We start from the raw sequence: 21,002 nt of genomic DNA on the forward strand, positions 1-21,002 counted from the left end.
GCAGATGGGACTGTGCTTACTGATATCAATGGACACCTGACTTGAAAGGATTTGTTTCCAATTCTTGAAGGTTCAGCTGCTTCAACGACGAGTGCACTGGACTCGGAAGTTTTCAGACAAAGTCTCTTCCAGAAGGAGGTCCGAAAATGAAAATCAGCTGGGGGTTCCTATCTCAGGGGCACAGCACGTTCCCCTGTATTTGATGCAGTGTCAGCTTCTTCAGCAGAACAATTAGGGCTAAAAATTCAATCTAGCCCAGTTGAGGCTATGACACTACTTGGTTGTCAATTTTAGCGTTGGGATATGTTTACCGCCTCCAACCGGGATATTCAGTTTTAGTGCCCAAGAAGGGAGTGGAGCACTAACTGAAGCATTCCACACTCCTCTTAGGAAGCTAACGGGGCAGTAGTGCAGGAGTGCTACTGAAGTTGAGGGGCTAGGATGTCGGCATCCTAGGACCTAAAGAGGAGGTGAGCTGGACCAGGCAAAACCTGCAAGGAAATGGAAGAAATGTTAGCAACAGTCTTCTGGAGGTCAGAAAGGTAAGTAAAATGCAATCTGAACACTTACCCGATCAGTCCTTCAGATATCGCCCCAGGATCCTTTTTGCAGTGCCTGCTTTCCCTTAGAAATTTATCTTCCTGGCCTTCTCTTCCTGTCACAAGATCCGTGGGCTCAATTTCAGTTTGCGGATGTAATTGATTTCCAAGTGCATCAGAGTTGCTCCCAATCCCACTAGATGGTAAAGGCAGATCTTCTGGGATCACGCTCATTTCATTGATTGTTGGTAGGGGTCTTCCTGCAACACTTGAGCCTACCTCGGGAGGAGAATGGAAGGAAGTGGCTGAAAAATGTTTACATTTCGTGACTTGCCGAGCGCAGTCTAGCACTTTGTTCTGATTATTGCACCATGCTAGGTGTCCCTCTCAATTTTAACCTCCCCTTTCTGCGTCCCTGATGCCCAATGCTCTTGCCTGGTAATGACAGGCAACATGTCGGATGAGCTATTCCTGTCATTAACTTATTTTTTGAATACAGCTGCCCAAATATGGGTGGGCTTGTTCAATACCCACCATCGCTTCCGGCAAAAAATCCTGGAAGTGGTGCAGGAACATCAGAGAGCCACTTCTCCTAATCCCGGCCGCAATGTGGAAAATCCAGTTTCTTTTGACCTCAGGTGAATTCTGATTTATTATTCCTGTGAAAATTACAGGGAAATCTCAGGGTCTGGTGGGCATTAAATTAACATCCTCTCGTCAAAGTGCAGGAAAACCATAGGTAACTCCTCTGCACGTGAACCGCCGTAAAAACTCTAGCCCCCGAGATACTTCAGGGCACCACAAAACCCATTCAGGCCTCCTGATGCCAATTGTGGGCTGGCGATGCAGAAGCTCTGCCAGCTATGGTCACCGTGGTCATGTCTCTACCACATTACATAAGAACATAAGAAATAGGAGCAGGAGTAGGCCATATGGCCCCTCGAGCCTGCTCCGCCATTTAATACAATCATGGCTGATCCGATCGTGGATTCAGGTCCACTTTCCTGCCGCTCTCTATAACCCCTTATTCCCTTATCGGTTAAGAAACTATCTATATCGGTCCCTTCCTCCAAGTCGTTAATATAGATTGTAAATAGTTGGGGTCCCAGCACTGATCCCTGTGGCACCCCACTAGTTACTGATTGCCAACCCGAGAATGAACCATTTATCCCGACTCTCTGTTTTCTGTTCGTTAGCCAATCCTCTATCCATGCTAATATGTTACCCTCAACCCCGTGAACTTTTATCTTGAGGGTAGTGAGTTGGTGTAATCTTTACAGGGCACTGCAGTCTCAGGGGCCGAAATGCCCCTTTCCTTAAGACCTGTTACCACTGCAAATCGGTGGCTATGCTGCGGACTGGAGTGGCTGGCAACTTTTGGTGAAATGGCCGCTGATAACCCAATTGCCCTCCTGCGTTTTCCCGGCGGTGCCCCGATCCCCCCTTTACCAGTCTGCTGCCGCCGATCGGTGTTAAGCACGTCATCAGCATGCGCACCGCCGATCTAACCCACCGTTGACGACATTCCCCTTGAAAAGTCTTCGGCCCACCTGGCAGTGCCAAAACAAGCTTTTCCCGGCTGGTCCAGAGAGGCTGTGGCCTTCTAAAATAGCGATAAGGCTTCCCTTAAAGAGGAGGGCGCACTGCTGCTGCCGCCATGTCTTTTTTTGTCGGCCGACTGGCAGGTTGGCCCGATAGTTATGTCCCCAGGTTCAGCTGGGCCGCCAACAGGCAGCCTAGTACCCCCCTCTTGGGTGCCAGGCCGCTGGTCTGGCTGAACCCCTCCCTGGTGGCCCAGTGGGCCGAAGTTTGGAAAGCGCAGAGACTCTCCCCTTGAAGTGAAGGGGAAAGCCGTGGTGATGTTATTGGCGGTGACTCCGCAGCCGTCCCTAACTTCCGCCCCTCAGTTGCTGTCACCGCCGCATCTTTGCCCCTCAGGTGTTGTCACCGCCCCCATTATGACCGACTTCCGGATCAAAACAAAAAAACCCAAAGAGTGCAATTTCAAGAAAGTGTCGACCTGAATCGCAGCTGCTGTAAAAACCACCGAAATTGGGTGGGAGCACCCTGTTTCAGGCAGGGGCAATTTGTACCCCCCAGTGTCAAAGTGTAAAGTAAAGATAGTCCTCATTGCACTTTCAGTCCCATGCCTCAAAATGTTTGTCGCTTTACCACAGCGGTCTGTCTTACGGTGAATTATGGTGAAGGGTTCAGTTACCAGGGGACACAAGTCAGCTGTGCCAATGGCCCTCCACATCTAAATTCCTCTCTCGTACCACATGGGTTATTATGTCAGCTGAGCCTGTCGGAGCACTGTATTGGACGATAAGATATGGCTGTCAGCTCTCCTGTGTCCGTAACACACTTAGTTGCAGAATACCACAGGTGGTTGGATGGCAGGGCTCTGTTTACTGCAGCTAGAGGGGAGTGTTGGTGAGACTACCTGCAATGTAGTAAGTACCATTATTTCTTGTTCTTCAGGTTTCCATCTGAACAGCCAGCTCTATGAGATCATCTCCATGCGTTACGCCGATGAAAATATGACCCTGGACTTTGACAGCTTCATCTGCTGTATTGTGAGACTGGAAGGGATGTTCAGTAAGTACACCGCCACCTGCAGTGTCCTTTCCTCCACTGCAGTGAGTCTTTAAAGCCACTTATGCATTGCTGGTGGTGACTAGCCCCCCCATTCCTGGAGACTCCCCCCCCCCCCCCATTCCTGCAGTGACCTCCCTCCTATTCCTGATGACTCCCCCTCCCATTCCTGCAGTGACCCCCCCATTCCTGCAGTGACTCAACCCCCCCACCACCCCCCCCCCATTCCTGGTGACTCCCCCTACTATTTCTGGTGACGTACCTGCACCATTCATAGTGGTTGCAATTTTAAGCTGTTCTTTCAAGCAGGTAAGAGGGATACATGACAGGGGGCTGCGGGTTCCTTCTTTAAATATGCAGATGGTGCTTTGATGACTGCAATTTTAACCTGAGGCCAGCGCGGGCAAGCTGTTACGGCTTCCATTCCAGGTCAACCTGGTGGCAAGACGAGCCAGGGCCATGACGGGACTTAGTGGATAAGTTAATTTTTTATTATTTTTTTCTTTCCCTGGAACAGTACTCCTCCTGGACCTACAAGTCAATCTTTGTGCCTCCCATGCTCTAGGCTCCCCCACTTCCCTGGACCTTCTCCTGACCACTTGCCTGATTGTTGGGGGCTGTTCCTTCAGCTCCCTGCAGCAACATCCTGCCACCCAAAACCCCGCTCTTTCCCAGCCAACGCCTCCCGCCAGATTCGGAAAGGAGACTGATGAGGCCTTTACAGCTGAGTCCTGGGATCAAAAGTCCCCTGGCCCTCACGCTGCTGTTTGCCACTGCCTTGTTCTCTGTCCACACAACACTGGCCAGGAGTTAAAATTGGCTCTTGGTTGGCTGAAATGGAAAAATAATCCCAAACACCAGCAATAACGTGTCTCATTGATCTACAGGAACAGTCACGGAATAAAAAGTTGAATTCTTAAACTGCAATGACTGGAAATCGGGATCGTCAAAACCAGGAAATATGCATTGAAATTTCTGTTAATTATCTACTGTCTGAAAAGGGCTTAGATCAGCATTTAGTTGAATTAATAATTCAATGGCTGGAGTTACAAGTATAATAAAATAATTACCAAGAAGCAATAGCTTCATTGCTTTTCCTGTGAAAAGGAGGCATCAGCTGGATAGTGACCACAGCTTGTGCTGGCTGACGTGGTTCCATTGAGTGCAAAGCTTTGTACGTGGAATCTATAATGTATTTGCTTCATGAGTTCTTTGCTTAAGAATTCACAGCAACACATTGCTATTAAGAACTAGTTGGTTTATTAGCAAAGGTTTAATAATCACACTACACATTACCAGTTCATCCACCAGGCTCACAACCACCTGCCTCATCGTGGATCCCCCAAACCCAACTGGCTGGGGTTTTGTTGAGTCTTGTGAACATCACATAACTGGCTAAGCCATTCACAACTCAACAGCTGTACAAAGCTGTGAGCATACTCTCTGGTGCATACATTACGGAATCCATGTGGAAATGGGGGTAGTTCAAAACTACTCCATGGCCTTCGTGAACAGATTAATGGATTAATGATCAGGTGCTAGATGACCACACAAACATCACCATGGCCATTATACAGGAAGCAGACGCAAAGTCTTCACTGTGCTGCAGTCCATAGTACCTGAATTATTTAAAGAGGGACAAACATGGGTCTTAGAAGATTGCGTCCATCTATGACTGCTGACTCCACTTCGATACCCTCTAACAACAGAGGAGCATCTTGGCCTGCACTTCACTGCATCCGTTTGCTGTTCCTCAGCTGGCACCTCTACCTTCAAGAAAAGTATGGCTTAGTCCCAATGAGAGTGTGTGCAACAGGGTGATTACGTCAAGGTACATAGAATGTACAGCACAGAAACAGGCCATTCAGCCCAACTGGTCTATGCCGATGTTTATGCTGCACATGAGCGCCCTCCCACCCCTCTTCATCTCACCCTATCAGGATATCCATCTATTCCATTCTCCCTCATGCACTTATCTAGCTTCCCCTTAAATGCGTAAATGGTTGTGCACAATGCTTGAAATTGCACCTCCAGAGGATTTGGTGGCTCCCAACGTTGGTTTGTATCATGATTGAGGGGCTCCAAAGGAAATCTGAGCAAAGGTGAAGAGCACACAAATCTGAGCAAATGTTACCATCATCTTCGCCCTGAAAACAGGATGCTTCTTCCTCATTTGCAACCAGTTACCAGGGCAACTATATTGAACTGGTTGGCAATCTCCCTCCACACAGCTGGCACCTGTGCTTTTACTTGAGGGCCCCTTCCTTTGGTGCGCTTCCTGCCACAAGCGCTTTGACTCTTCAGCATGAAGGGGAACAATGTTGCCAAAGTCTCCAAAGTGACGTAAATAATTTATCTACTTTTGAAACCTCATCACAACTTCCCCATCAATGGTAAACTGCATACCTTTTGGATCTGCTGTCTTGCCAGATTTTGTACTCCCCAGCCAATTGTGCGTTTACCCACCACTCAAGCAAATCATTCTAATCACATTTATCCACTTTGTTCTATATCCCTTCAACCCCTTTTCCTTCCTCCACCTACTTCCTCCACCTATCCAATCTAATCTTGAATGTTGGCAGTTTCTTCCTCAACCACTAACTCTGAAGTGCATTTCACACCCTCACAACTCTCTATGTGAACTGTTTCTCCTGCCCTCTGTTCAGAATCTTTTACATTTAATCTTCTATCTATGGGCCCTTGTTCCTGACCTCTCAACCACTGGAGACAGCCTACTATTTGCCCTGTCGCGTTCTTTCATAATTTTAAACACTTCGAGCAGATCACCCCACAATCTGCTTTGTTCTGGTGGAAAAAAGAGCCATACGTTGGCAGTCTATTCATAACATAAGAACATAAGAAATAGGTGCAGGAGTAGGCCATTTGGCCCCTCGAGCCTGCTCCGCCATTCAATAAGATCATGGCTGATCTGATCTTGGCCTCAAATCTACTTCCCTGCCCGCTCCCCATAACCCTTGATTCCCTTATCGTTCAAAAATCTGTCTATTTCCGCCTTAAATATATTCAATGACCCAGCCTCCACAGCTCTCTCGGGTAGAGAATTTTACAGTTTCATGACCCTCTGAGAGAAGAAATTCCTCCTCATCTCAGTTTTAAATGGGCGACATCTTATTCTGAAACTATGCCCCCTAGTTGTAGATTCCTCCACGAGGGGTAACATCTTCTCTACGTCTACCATGTCAAGCTCCCTCATAATCTTATTCAATTCAAGGGTAGGAGATTCTGCTGGAAAATACTGTGTGGCCCTCCCTTTGAGTTCCTGGTGTGAGTGGGCCTGCACCATAGGCCAGCTCAAACCCATTGTTGTCACTCTTGCAAAATCAGGGCTTGGCCATCTCGAATCACACATGAGGAATGGTGACTTGGGCTAGGTACTGGAGGTCAGCTGGTACCATAGGCTCTATATAGCAAGCACCAACACCTTCAGGAGAGGAAAGCAGTAGAGGAGGGGGCCTCAAAATTATTAACTGCACGCTTATTACAACTATTAGTCCCTTTAAGCGCTGGTCTCTGCAATGGTAAAGGTTGTACATTAAAATAAGAAACATGTCTGCCCAGTCACCTGGTGAGTTTATTCAGTACAAGGACACATGGTTTGGTCCCTGATCTGTGCTATTTGATTGTTTGCGCATAGTAGGAGGAACCCAAACATGTCTTCAACTTGCATGTAAGTGTGTACCTTCAGTCAGGGGCAGCGTTTGCCTTGAGGGGTGGGGGAAGGAGGAGCTATACAAAGGTTTGGTTTGAGTCGACTACATTTTACTAGACAAACTTGATGGGACGGGCTCGGGGCACTGTGCAATTGCACAGTAGTAATGCCGCCCCTTCCTTCAGCAAGTGTCACTGGGTAGCAAGGAGGAGTGGGAGCCCTGGTCACTTTTCCCCTCCTAACCCAGGCACCCTCAGGGCAATTGTAGTGCCCCTACTGGCATGCTTGCTGAGACCAGATAACTGAACACAGACTCTCTGGGCTGAAGCTTAACAACAACAACTTGTATTTATGTAGCACCTTTAATGTAGTGAAACGTCCCAAGGCCCTTCACAGGAGTATTATGTGTTAACAATTTGACACCGAGCCACATTAGTAGAAATTAGCGCAGGTGACCAAAAGCTTGGTCAAAGAGATATGTTTTAAGGAGCGTCTTAAAGGAGAAAAGGGAGGTAGAGAGGCGGAGAGGTTTAAGAAGGGAGTTTCAAAGCTTGGGGCCTAGGCAACAGAAGGCATGGCCACCAATGGTTGAGCGATTACAATCAGGGATGCTCAGGAGGACAGAATTAGAGGAGCACAGACATCTCGGGGTTTTTGGGGCTGGAGGTAATTACAGAGATAGGGAGGGGCGAGGCCATGGAGGGATTTGAAAATAAGAATGAGAATTTTGAAATCGAGGTGTTGCTTAACCGGAAGCCAATGTAGGTCAGCGAGCACAGGGGTGATGGGTGAGCGGGACTTGGTGCGAGTTAGGACACGGGCAGCTGAGTTTTGGATCACCTCTAGTTTGTGTATGGTAGAATGTGGGAGGCTAGCCAGGAGTGCATTAGAATAGTCAAATCTACAGGTAACAAAGGCATGGATGAGGGCTTCAGCAGCAGATGAGCTGAGGCAAGGGCGGAGATAGGCGATGTTACGGAGGTGAAAATAAGCGGTCTTAGTAGGTATGTTGTCGAAAACTCATTTCCGAGTCAAATATGACACCAAGGTTGCGAACAGTCTGGTTCAGCGTCAGACAGGATTTGGGGAGAGAGATGGAGTCTGCGGTTAAGGAACGGTGTTTTTCGGTGGGGACCGAAAACAATGGCTTCGGTCTTCCCAATATTCAATTGGAGAAAATTTCTGCTCATCCAGAACTGGATGTCGGACAAGCAGTCTGACAATTTAGAGACCATGGAGGGGCCGAGAGAAGTAGTAGTGAGGTAGAGCTGGGTGTCGTCAGTGTACATGTGGAAACTGAAGCAGTGTTTCCTGATAATATCGCCAAGTGGCAACATGTCGATGAGAAATAGGAGTGGGGCAAGGATAGATCCTTGGGGGACACCAGAGGTAATGATGTGGGAGTGGGAAGAGAAGCCTTTGCAGGTGATTCTCTGGCTACGATTAGATAGATAGGAATCGAACCAGGCAAGTGCAGTCCCACCTAGCTGGACGACGGTGGAGAGGCGTTGGAAAAGGATAGAGTGGTCAACCATGTCAAACTCCTAAACAAAGGCTGGTTTGGGCTCAGGTCAGAGGTTAAAATTCAAAAAACCTGAAATGCTGCCAGCCTGCCCACTTCCAGTTTTATCAGAGGCGGGATGAGCGGCGGGCGACCAATGTGCTGGCGGGAGGTAAGTTGGTCATTTAAATATTATAATGAGGCTGCCTGCTGATATGCCCTTACTATACAGTAGAAATGCACACGAGGCACATACTTGAGAGAAGGTCACTCTGTGACCAGTTTTACCTTTATTACCAAGACCTCAAGTGATGAAGGTGGGTGGAGCTTCCCCTTTTATACCTGAAAGTCCAGGTTAGGAGTATCTCCCACAAGTTCACCCCCTTGTGGTCAATGTTCTCAAGGTGTACAATTTAGGTCAGCTTATACATGGATTACAATGATAGTTGAATACATGACATCACCTCCCCCACAAAGTCTTAGTGGGATCACAGGTTAAGTCTCTCTGGTGGTTTACGCTCCCTTGTAGAGTGCCTGAGTTGGGGCTCCGGCTGTTGGACGCTGGCCTGAGTGTCTGCTGTTTGCGGTGCCTCAGGCCTGTCCGGACTGCCCACAGGGACTGGGCTCTCCTCCACTTGGTTCCGGTGTTCGGTCACCTGTGGTGGAGTAAATGCTATGTCGTGTTCTTCCTCTGCTTCTTCTATGGGGTTGCTGAACCTCCTTTTAGTTTGATCCACGTGTTTGCGGCAGATTTATCCATTGGTAAGTTTAACTACCAAAAACCCTATTCCCCTCTTTGGCAATCACAGTGCCTGCAAGCCATTTGGGCCCTGCAGCGTAATTAAGGACAAAAACAGGGTCATTGACATCAATACATTGTGCCCTTGCATTGCTGTCATGGTAGTCACATCGTGACTGACGCCTGCTCTCAACAATTTCTTTCATAGTAGAGTGTATAAGGGATAATCTGGTTTTGAGCATCCTTTTCATTAGCAACTCTGCGGGTGGAACCCCTGTGAGCGAGTGTGGTCGGGATCTATTGGCCAACAGGAAGTGTGATAAGCGGCTTTGTTGGGAACCCCCTTGGATTCTGAGCATCTCCTGTTTGATTATCTGCACTGCTCGTTCCATCTGGCTGTTTGAGGCCGGCTTGAATGGTGCCGTTCTGACATGGTTGATTCCATTGCCTGCCACGAAGTCCTGGAATTCAGTGCTTGTGAAGCACGGGCCATTGTCCCTGACCAAGACATCCGGTAGATCATGGGCGGCGAACATTGCCCGTAGACTTTCTACCATGGCAGAGAATGTGCTTGAATTTAAAATGGCACACTCAATCCATTTGGAGTAGGCATTTTTCCCATGAAAGGACCTGCGTAGTCCACATGGATGCGTGACCATGGCTTGGCTGGCCAGGACCAGGGGCTAAGGGGGGCTTCCCTGGGTGTGTTGCCTAGCTGAGCACATGTGTTGCACCTGCGAACACAAAGTTCCAGGTCTGCATCTATCCCTGGCCACCAAACGTGTGACCTGGCAATTGCCTTCATCATGATAATGCCCGGGTGCTCATTGTGAAGTCCTCTGATAAACACCTCTCTGCCCCTCTGGGGCATGACTACTCAGTTTCCTCACAATAGGCAATCGGCCTGAATTGAGAGTTCATCCTTGCGCCTATGAAATGGTTTAAATTCCTCAGGGCATGCCCCAGACGTGGCTGCCCAGTCCCCATTAAGGACACATTTCTGAACTAAAGACAGTAGCGGGTCTTTATTTGTCCAGACTTTAATCTGACGGGCTGTCACAGGTGAGCCTTCGCTTTCGAAAGCTTCAACAGCCATGACCATCTCAGCATCATGCTCAGTTGCCCCCTCAGTGGTGGCTAGTGGGAGCCTGCTGAGTGCATCGGCGCAGTTTTCAGTGCCCGGTCTGTGCCGAATTGTGTAGTCATAGGCGGCTAACGTAAGTGCCCACCTCTGTATGCAGGCCGATGCATTCGCATTTCTGGCCTTGTTATCGGCCAAAGGGACGTTAGAGGTTTGTGATCTGTCTCCAGCTCAAAATACTGCCAAACAGGTACTGGTGCATTTTTCTTACTGCATATACACATGCTAGCGCTTCCTTTTCTACCATTCCATAGCATCTTTCTGCCTGGGAAAGACTTCTGGAGGCATAAGCTACCGGCTGTAACTGACCATTGGCATTCACATGCTGCAACACACCCGACCCCATAGGACAACGCATCGCATGTTAGAACAAGTTTCTTACACGGGTCATATAATGTTAACAGTTTGTTGGAGCATAACAAGTTGCGTGCTCTATCAAAAGCCCTTTCCTGGCTGTCCCCCCAGACCCAATCACGACCTTTGCGTAGGAGCACGTGTAGCTGCTCTAACAGCATGCTCAATTTGGGAAGAAAATTACCAAAATAGTTCAGGAGCCCCAGGAACGAACGCAGCTCTGTCGTGTTACGGCATCTGGGTGTTCTCTGGATCGCTTCTGTTTTGGACGCAGTGGGTCTGATCCTGTCTGCTGCTACCCCACTCCCCAGGAAATTTTCCTCTGGAGCTAAGAAGACGCACTTCGCCTTTTTCAGTCGCAGCCCTACCCGGTTCAGTCTGCGTAGCGCCTCCTCCATGTTGTGGAGCTGTTCTTCAGTATTGCGACCCAGGATGAGGATGTCATCTTGAAAAACCACCGTACTTGGAATCGACTTGAGGAGGCTTTCCATATTTCGCTGAAAGATCGCGGCGGCTGAACGAATCCCAAACGGACATCTGTTATACTCAAACAACGCCTTGTGTGTCGTGATGGTGGTCAGCTTCTTCGACTCACTCGCCAGCTCCTGGGTCATGTAAGCTGAGGTCAGGTCCAATTTTGAAAAAAGTTTGCCACCGGATAGCGTCGCAAAGAGGTCCTCCGCTCTCAGTAGCGGGTACTGGTCTTGGAGTGACACCCAATTGATGGTGACCTTGTAATCGCCACATATCCTGACCGACCCATCCGCCTTGAGCACCGGCACGATCGGGCTCACCCAGTCACTGAATTCGACTGGCGAGATGATGCCTTCCCTCAGCAGGCGGTCCAATTCGCATTCTATCTTTTCCTGCATCACGTATGGCACCGCTCTGGCCTTGTGGTGTACTGGCCTGGCGTCCGGGTTTATTGAATCACTACCTTGGCCCCAATGAAAGTGCTGCTGCCAGGTTGAAATAATGAGTCAAATTTGTCCAGGACCTGTGAGCATGATACTCGCTCCACAGAAGAAATTGCATTGACATCTCCCCATTTCTAGTTCATGACAGCAAGCCAACTCCTCCCCAGTAGTGCGGGACCGTCCCCCGGGACAATCCAGAGTGGCAACCTGTTCTCCGAATCTTTGTGGGTCACGACTACCGTGGCACAGCCTAGCACCGGAATGATCTGCTTTGTATATGTCCGTAGCTGTTCGTCAATCGGCAATAATTTTGGCCTCCTGGCCTTGGACACCCACAACCTTTTGAACTGTTTGATACTCATCAGGGACTGGCTGGCCCCCATGTCTAGCTCCATTAATACTGGGATGCCATTAAGGAGCACTTTCATCATTATCGGTGGCGTCCTGGTATATGAATTGTATATGTGCTCCACATGAACTCGCTGAACTTCAGCTTCCAGCGATTTCCCCCAGAATTCATTTGGCCTCGTAGGGCTTACATCGGGCTCGTCCTCCTCGTACATCAACCTGTCTGCAGGCTTCCTGCACATACGCGCCAAGTGACCGCTGACGTTGCAGTTTCTGCAGGTATATTGCTGATACCTGCAAGCTCTGGCTGGATGTTTGCCTCCACACCTCCAGCATGAGCTGGAGGCCCCATTGTTGGAAACAAAAGGTCCATTACCAGTTGATCGTCTCTGACTGTCTCTGTAACTGTCCTTAAGCGCACCATTAACAGGTGTTGATGACCCCATTACTGGCCACATTGTCCATTGCGATGGCATGAATCGCCGTTCAGCTAGCCATTGTCTCTGTTGAATTCCCCCTTTGGGTTCGACTACATGCTGGGCATGTCCGATTGCCCTTGTCTGCCTAGAAAACTGTGTGCCGTGTTAACAATGTTGACTCCCTGGTCGTTTGTTGCATTTGAGCCAAGATTTTGTCATACATCATTCTGGTCTGTTCCTCCCCTGAGATAAATGTCTGGGCTATCAGAGCCGCCGCTTCCAAGGTCAAGTGTTTGGTCTCAATCAGTTTCCTGAAAACCCCAGCGTGCCCGATGCCCTCAATAAAAAAGTCTCGCAGCATCTCCGCTCTGCATGCATCTGTGAACTTACATAGGCTCGCCAGTCGCCGGAGATCTGCCACAAAGTCAGGAACGCTTGCCGCCGGTGCGTGTAAAACCGGTGTCTCGCCATGTGCATGCTGCTCACCGGTTTAAGGTGTTCCCCGATCAACTTACTGAGCTCCTCGAACGTCTTGTCCGCCGGCTTCTCTGGCGCTAGACGGTCCTTCATCAGGGAGTACGTTCTGGATCCACAAACCGTCAGGAGATGCGTTTGCCGGCCGAATCCTGTCCCAACCATTCCTTAGTGACAAAACTTTGCTGTAGTCTCTCACTAAAGTCGTCCCAATCATCACCAACTCTTCTGTGCTGCTAGTGACCATGCTTGCGTGGTTTAAATCCCAGTTTCTCGTCACCAATGATATGTCCTTACTATACAGTATAAATGCACACGAGGCCCATACTTGAGAGAAGGTCACTCTGTGACCAGTTACCTTTATTACCAAGACCTCAAGTGATGAAGGTGGGTGGAGCTTCCCCTTTTATACCTGAAAGTCCAGGTTAGGAGTGTCTCCCACAAGTTCACCCCTTTGTGGTCAATGTTCTCAAGGTGTACAACTTAGGTCAGCTTATACAGGGGTTACAATGATAGTTGAATACATGACACCTACCTTCATTTTAACAGTCATTCTATTTTTAACTCATGCCGACCGGGTTTTCCAGGTATCGGGAAGCCCGGCAGATGAAAGGAGGCGAGAAGTGTTGAATCCATGAGACAATTGACTTTACAGCATTGCTTGTGGGTCAGGACCCAACAAGATTACCCTGTAAATGCCCCACCCATCCCCCGTGATCTGTCTGCTCCCCCCACTCCCACCATCCCACCCACCCCGACCATCATCTGCTACCCCCCGACTACCAACACCCCCCACTGCCCCCCATCCCCCCCGACCACCATCTGCTTCCCCCCGACTACCAGCACCCCCCACTGCCCCCCTCCCCCCCGACCACCATCTGCTTCCCCCCGACTACCAGCACCCCCCACTGCCCCCCTCCCCCCCGACCACCATCTGCTACCCCCCGACTACCATCACCCCCACTGCCCCCCCTGACCACCATCCGTCCCCCCCACCCCCTGCCCCCCAAAATTGGGAGATCCCAGATGATCAGGACCCCTCCGTGATCGGGACCTCTCACTCGTGATTAGGCCCCCGCTCTCCCATCGCGATCAGGAACCCCCACTATCTCTTGCGCCCACCCCAGTAGCCCTACCGCTCCCCTCGGATGTGGCCTTATGCTGTTGGCTTTTCCGGCCAACAGGCCTTCAGCCTGTCAATCAGGCTGCCTGTTGGCGGGAAACCTACAGAGAAAAACTTAAAGGAGCCTTGCAGTAAAAAACTGCGGGACTTTTGGGAAACCCATTCTTCTGCCTCAAAACAGCCCCGCTGCCCACAAGCAACGGCCTCCAGGCTAAAATCCAGGCCTCTAAGTCTGTATGGCTCAGCTACTAACTGTGTACACACCCCTAAGCCATCCTAGATCTGATCTTAGATATATTATTGTAGGATAACAAAGAGTAGAAAGATGGAAAATTGGAATCCTGATCCCTGAGCAGACTCATGTCTCCTAGTTCAGAGTGGCACAGACAAAATCTTGGGAGGGCAGGTGTGGCCTTCTCAGTTAGGGACTGATATATGGTCCAGAGAAGGGTGAGTACAAAATGGTGTCGCTGGAGCTAAGTGTTGTCAGCAACAGGCAGTCATCATCATCATAGGCGGTCCCTCGAATGAGTTCCATGAGTTCACAGGTTTTTCAATGAAGGACCCGATGTTCCAGTCCTGAACTTCAATTGAGGGGGTGGAAGATGCCTGTGCGTGAATTTTTTTAAACGTGTGGTGACCATTGCACATCAGCCACCACATGGGCTTGACAGAGCTAGGCCTTTATCCAGTGGCAAGGGTTAATCAGGCAGGCAGTAGGATGTTTGCAACTGTCCTGTACTATCATGATTCTGGGGGGGCTCAACGATGGCTCAGTTGGTAAGTGTGGAACTGAGCCATAAAATTAGGTAGGCACGAGGGTTGATCCCTGGCCTCTGCTGAGTTCGTTGATCTCGGCTCGGTGACCATAGAGTTAGATATAATTACATAGAAATTACACCACGGAAGGAGGCTGTCCGGCCCAACCAGTCCATGTTGGTGTTTATCCTCCAAATGACCTTTATCTCTTCCCCTGGGTGAGGACAGAATTGGGATTTGGCTGTGGTGACCGCTCCCCAGGGTTCGATAAAGGATCAGCTTGCCAACACTCCAGTGTCTAGGCGTACACATGAGTGAGGTACTTACGGGCGACTCCCACTTGTGAATCCGTATCTCAGCACGAGTCAGAGGAGAAAACTAGAGTGAATGAAAGTTCTGAATGTACACACTCAAAGAGAAGATTTTGCTTTACACCATTCGATGCTTGAAATGCTGGTCTCTATAATGGGTCTTGTTCTCCATCATTGAATGTAAGGACCAAGGTTAGTTGAAGGAAAAAGCCTCAGCAAGACCTGGATGGTGCAGCAAGCAGGACAGGCTCAGCTCCTTGCCTAGTGGCTGCATTCTCGCTATCCTCAGAATTATTGTACATAGCCAGTATTCAAATCAGTTTCTACCTTTGTGTGTGTATTTTTCAGAGGATGCATTGCCTTCATTGTCCCCATTTTTGTTCTGCAGGAGCCTTCCATGCCTTTGATAAAGATGGAGATGGAATTATTAAGCTCAGTGTTCTGGAGGTAGGTGTAACAGTCACTCATGTAATTGAGCCATATTTCCTTATCAGGTATTAAAGGTAGGAAACAATGTCCTACGTGGACATCAAAAGGAACTGTGTCTTTCAAGAGCCTTTTAAATCCTGGTGTATGTATAAGTAAATATACAGATTTCAAGATCTTTAGGAGAGTATTCACTGTCTTCCTGGAATTCCCTTTAATGTTCATCACAATGAATCGCACCTGTATGAAGCAGCCCTCAGAACACTGCAGCTGCGGGAATCATTGCACACAACCATCTTTGAGTGGGAAAAACATTGATCTGGAGATTTTTATTCACCAGTTCCCCTTCTCTCTTATTCTCCCCAAAGCCAATCACCAGCGCGTGCCCATTCTCCTCTCTTGGGGAGCAGAGGCCCAACTTGCAGACGCCACTTTTTGTTATAATTGCCGTGACAGATGGCAATTCAAATGAAACCACCGGTGTCCTGCCAGAAACCTGCTGGCAGTTCAAATCCACCTCTCCAGTGTGTCATATGCCTTATAGTGCTCATCATCATCATAGGCAGTCCCTCGGAATCGAAGAAGACTTGCTTCCACTCTTAACATGAGTTCTTAGGTCCAATACGAGAAACACAATCTCTGTCACAGGTGGGACAGATAGTCATTGAGGGAAGGGTGGGTGGGACTGGTTTGTCACATGCTCTTTCCGCTGCCTGCGCTTGATTTCTGCAGACTCTCTGCGACGAGACTCGAGGTGCTCAGCGCCCTCCCAGATGCACTTCCTCCACTTAGGGCGGTCTTTGGCCAGGGACTCCCAAGTGTCATTGGGGATGTTGCACTTTATCAGGGAGGCTTTGAGGGTGTCCTTGTAACGTTTCCGCTGCCCACCTTTGACTCGTTTGCCATGAAGGAGTTCCGAGTGGAGCGCTTGCTTTGGGAGTCTCGTGACTGGCATGCGAACTATGTGGCCTGCCCAGCGGAGCTGATCAAGTGTGGTCAATGCTTCAATGCTGGGGATGTTGGCCTGGTCGAGGACGCTAACATTGATGTGTCTGACCTCCCAGGGGATTTGTAGGATCTTGCGGAGACATCGTTGGTGGTATTTCTCCAGCGACTTGAGGTGTCTACTGTACATGGTCCATGTTTCTGAGCCATACAGGAGGACGGGTATTACTACAGGCCTGTAAACCATGAGCTTGGCGACAGTTTTGAGGGTCTGGTCTTCAAACACTCTTTTCCTCAGGCGGCCAAAGGCTGCACTGGTGCACTGGAGGAGGTGTTGGATCTTGTCATCAATGCCTGCTCTTGTTGATTGGAGGCTCCCAAGATAAGGGAAGTGGTACACATTTTTCAGGGTCGTGCCGTGGATCTTGATGACTGGGGGGGCAGTGCTGTGCAGCGAGTGCAGGCTGGTGGAGGACCTTTGTCTTACTGATGTTTAGCATAAGGCCCATGTAGTGCGACTTATAGAGCTACTGGGGCCATGATTGTGGAATGTGACTGGTTAGTTATAAGCACTGATTCCAGAGGTTGGATTAATACTCATTAGATTGTCTTTGGACATTGGGTAGAAATTCCACAGGATTTTATCTTCTTGGTGGTTTAACTGTAATATGTTGTCTTATTAAATTAGGTTTGTCTATGACAGCGCATGGCATAATAATAATTAGATTTATGCATTTCTTAGAATACTTTATGCACATGTTAGAATACTTCACATAATGGATTGTTTTATTTACTGAAGTGCAGTGAATGTTGTTTAGTGAAGGGAAAGGCTGAATGGAGCAAATTATGTTTTCTCATTCCTCCCTTCCTCATGTTCTTATCAGATTTGACCTCTGATTGAACTGACAATATTCCTTACTGATGGGATTAATCTTTATGGTGTTCTTATTTCCATAGTGGTTGCAACTCACCATGTATGCTTAAGAGTCTCAGGACTCTGTTCCTGGGGCTCACGTGCCTGGCTATTACCTCAAACTCAACGCCTAAACCTCAACAGCATCATATGCGAAAGCAACCTCTTCTACCCACAATGACAGTCACCGGTACTTCAGGAAGCCAGGTGTAAAGCGGTCCGCCCCATGACAGCCTGCTGCCTACTGTCAGATCAGCATGTCTTACTGCAACTGTGTGAACCTTTGCGATTAGGAACACCTGAAGCCAGGATAAAAGCACAAGTTTTCTTTATTGCTCTTGTATGATTTTACAATAAATCCCCTACTTTAACCTTTGTCTTTGGTGGCCTAGTGATTAAATGCATTGCCTGATATAACATTGAGTAGAAGGTCCCAGGTTCAATGTTTGGTTTGGTACGAGTTAGTAGGTCTCACAGTCAGTTGAATCACTACAGCTGGCTTCAGTACCCCAGGGCCAGGGAGGGGAATTACCATCCAGTCAGCCCTGCTGGATCACTGCATGTTTGGCAGGTAAGATCAGACTTGGCTGCTATAGCCGAATAACCAGTGCCAAGCTAATAAATATCAGTTGACTGCCTGAGGGTGTAAATCTGTGGAATTCGCTGCCTCAGAGAGCTGTGGATGCTGAGACATTGAATAAATTTAAGACCAAAATAGACAGTTTCTTAAACGATAAGAGAATAAGGGGTTATGGGGAGCTGGCGCGGAAGTGGAGCTGAGTCCATGATCAGATCAGCCATGATCTTATTGAAGGGCGGAGCAGGCTCGAGGGGCCGTATGGCCTACTCCTGTTCCTATTTCTTATGTTCTTATTTCCTTCATGGGTTCTTTGCTTAAGAATTCATAGCAAAATGCTGCTATTAAGAACTAGTTGGTTTATTAACAAAAGGTTTAACAATCACACTACACATTACCAGTTCATCCACCAGGCTCACAACCATCTACCGAATCATGGATCCCCAAACCCAACTGGCTGGGGTTTTATTGAGTCTTGTGAACATCATGTGACTAGCTAAGCCACTCCCGACTCAACAGCTCTACAAACTTGTGAGCATAATCACAGGTGTATACATTCCAGAGAGGGTATCACTTAAATCACTTGCCAGCTTCCATACACATGTATTTTCCAGCAGCGAAGTGATCAGTAATTTCTCCCCTTCTCTTTCCCTATCCCAGGGCTGTTCCTATCGCTGCCCTGCCTGAGAACAGTGAAGTCAGTACTGACAATGGATTACATAAAAAATACAGATCTACAGCAACCTGCCCTCTGAAGTGGCCGCGTGAGCCACTCAGTTGTATGAAACCGCTCAGTGGTTCAAGAAGAAGGCCCACCACAGCCTTCTCAGTGCAATTAGGGTTGGACAACAACTGCTGGTCTGCCCAGTGATACCAGGAACCCGAGATAGAATTCTAAAAAAACAGCAGTTACAACACAGAAACGGGCCATTGGGCCTGTGTCAGCGGTTACCCTCCATGCGAGCACATATTTATCCATTCTGCTCCCAACCCTTCCAACCCCTTTTGCTTCATCCACCTATCCAATCTAATCTTGAATGTTGACTACGGGTCAGAAATTGCTGCAATGGTAGATTTGGCGGTGAACAATGTACTATATTTCTGCCGCAAGTTGCTGGGACGTCGATATGATAATGGCGTAGCGATGTCAATATTGCATCTGAGACCTCATGAACATCATGCCCAATGGTCCATCTCCTTAACCAATAAAAGAGGACAAAGAAGGAAACAGAGTGAGCAACGGAGAAGGGAATAAAGTGAATTAGAGTCAAAAGAAATATAGAGACAGAAAGAGGAATCAAGGGAGAGAAAGAAAGAATGGATTAAGAGAGAGGGAAAAAAAAGAGACAGAAAAGAAAAGTAAGACATTTTTTCAAAGAGCAAGCAAAAGAAGAGGACATTGTAACCCAGTTGTGTTAGTGAATTGCTGTATTGGCCCTTGGGAAGTTAATGAGTGAATGGCAGAGCAGGCGTGCACAATGTACAAAAACTCTTGACCCATGAAGTATAGAACCAGCCACCCTGTCCATTGTGCTCGCATTGCTCTCATAGGAACATAGGAATTGCTCGATGAAAAAAGTCCAAGGTCCATCTCGATTGCCTTCTACCATCCTGATAATCACATGATACAACAATAATGGAGTTGTTGACTAATCACAGCAATCAATCTCTATTAAGTAGTCTACAATAGACCCAGACATGACTTGAGGAAAGCCCCAGTGGTGGAGAGCGTTGGGAACCACAGGTCCACAGTCACCTGTTCCTCCCGAGCACTACACTCACCACATGCTAAGTCTCAAATTCATCATCATCATAGGCAGTCCTTCGGAATCGAGGAAGACTTGCTTCCACTCCTGAAGTGAGTTCTTTGGTGGCTGAACAGTCCAATACGAGAGCCACAGACTCTGTCACAGGTGGGACAGACATTCGTCGAGGGAAGGGGTGGGTGGGACTGGTTTGCCGCACGCTCCTTCCGCTGCCTGCAGTTGACCTCGTCACGCTCTCGGCCTTGAGATTTGAAGAGCTCAACGCCCTCCCGGATGCACTTTCTCCACTTAGGTCGGTCTTTGGCCAGGGACTCCCAGGTATCAGTGGTGATGCCGTACTTTATCAGGGAGGCTTTGAGGGTGTCCTTGTAGCGTTTCCGCTGCCCACCTTTGGCTCATTTGCGATGAAGGAGCTCCGCATAGAGCATTTGCTTAGGGAATCTCGTGTCTGGCATGCGAACTATGTGGCCTGCCCAGTGAAGCTGATCGAGTGTGGTCAGTGCTTCAATACTGGGGATGTTAACCTGGATGAGGACACTGATGTTGGTGCGCCTGTACTCCCAGGGGATTTTCAGGACCTTGCCTAAACATCATTGATGATATATCTCCAGCGACTTGAGGTGTCTTCTGTACATCGTCCATGCCTCTGATCCATACAGGAGGGCGGGTATTACTACAGCCCTGTAGACCATGAGCTTGGTGGTAGATTTGAGGGCCTGGTCTTCGAACACACTTTTCCTCAGGCGGCCGAAGGCTGCACTGGCACACTGGAGTATATTATTCATATACTGAATCCTAAAATGTTATTTTCTGAAAGAAATCTATCTAATATGCTATTCAGAGTCAAAACAGCTTTGAATCCCCAAATTTATTGCCTTCCGACACTAAATGGCTGCGGCAGGAATAATTCGTATTGACATTGCAATTCATGACTCATTAAGTTCAACGGGAAGCCTCATGGTGAGAAGTGATTTTATCGGCTTTGGTGAAGCTACCAGCAGTGCAGTGCAAATTGTCCAGCAATTTGTGAAGAATCTGAATTCATGGCGTATTTCCTTTGCTCTGCAAATATTTTTACAAATTAATAATGGCGGGTAACGTTATTGTGTCAATATAGTCCCAGAAATTTCTGGCCCATAGTTTCTGCCTCTTAAATTTTTTTCCAGCATTTATGCATTAATGGCACCAGAGGGAAAGTGTGGGTGGGTGTGGGTCAGAGAAATTTTCGGAAACTTTTTTTCAGCTTTTTCAACTCGCCTGCCAGCAGCCTACCATCAGGAAAGATAGAAATATAGAAAATAGGTGCAGGAGTAGGCTATTCGGCCCTTCGAGCCTGCACCACCATTCAATAAGATCATGTCTGATCATTCACCTCAGTACCCCTTTCCTGCTTTCTCTCCATACCCCTTGATCCCTTTAGCCGTAAGGGACATATCTAACTCCCTCTTGAATATATCCAATGATCTGGCATCAACAACTCTCTGC

General features: G+C 48.3%; 1 protein-coding gene across 1 annotated transcript in view; it reads left to right on the plus strand.

Annotated features, from left to right (window-relative positions):
• Positions 1-17,540, plus strand: part of LOC139263144 (calpain-3-like) — a 224,083-nt gene extending 206,543 nt beyond the window's left edge. Inside the window, 4 exon segments of the mRNA XM_070878759.1 lie at positions 3,021-3,137; positions 17,219-17,265; positions 17,267-17,293; positions 17,295-17,540. Coding sequence (XP_070734860.1) covers positions 3,021-3,137; positions 17,219-17,265; positions 17,267-17,293; positions 17,295-17,387 — 284 coding nt within the window. The 3' untranslated portion in view covers positions 17,388-17,540.
• Positions 17,541-21,002: the final 3,462 nt, after the last annotated feature.

The sequence above is a fragment of the Pristiophorus japonicus genome, chromosome 4 (genome assembly GCF_044704955.1).
Source record: "Pristiophorus japonicus isolate sPriJap1 chromosome 4, sPriJap1.hap1, whole genome shotgun sequence".
NCBI lineage: Eukaryota > Metazoa > Chordata > Chondrichthyes > Pristiophoridae > Pristiophorus > Pristiophorus japonicus.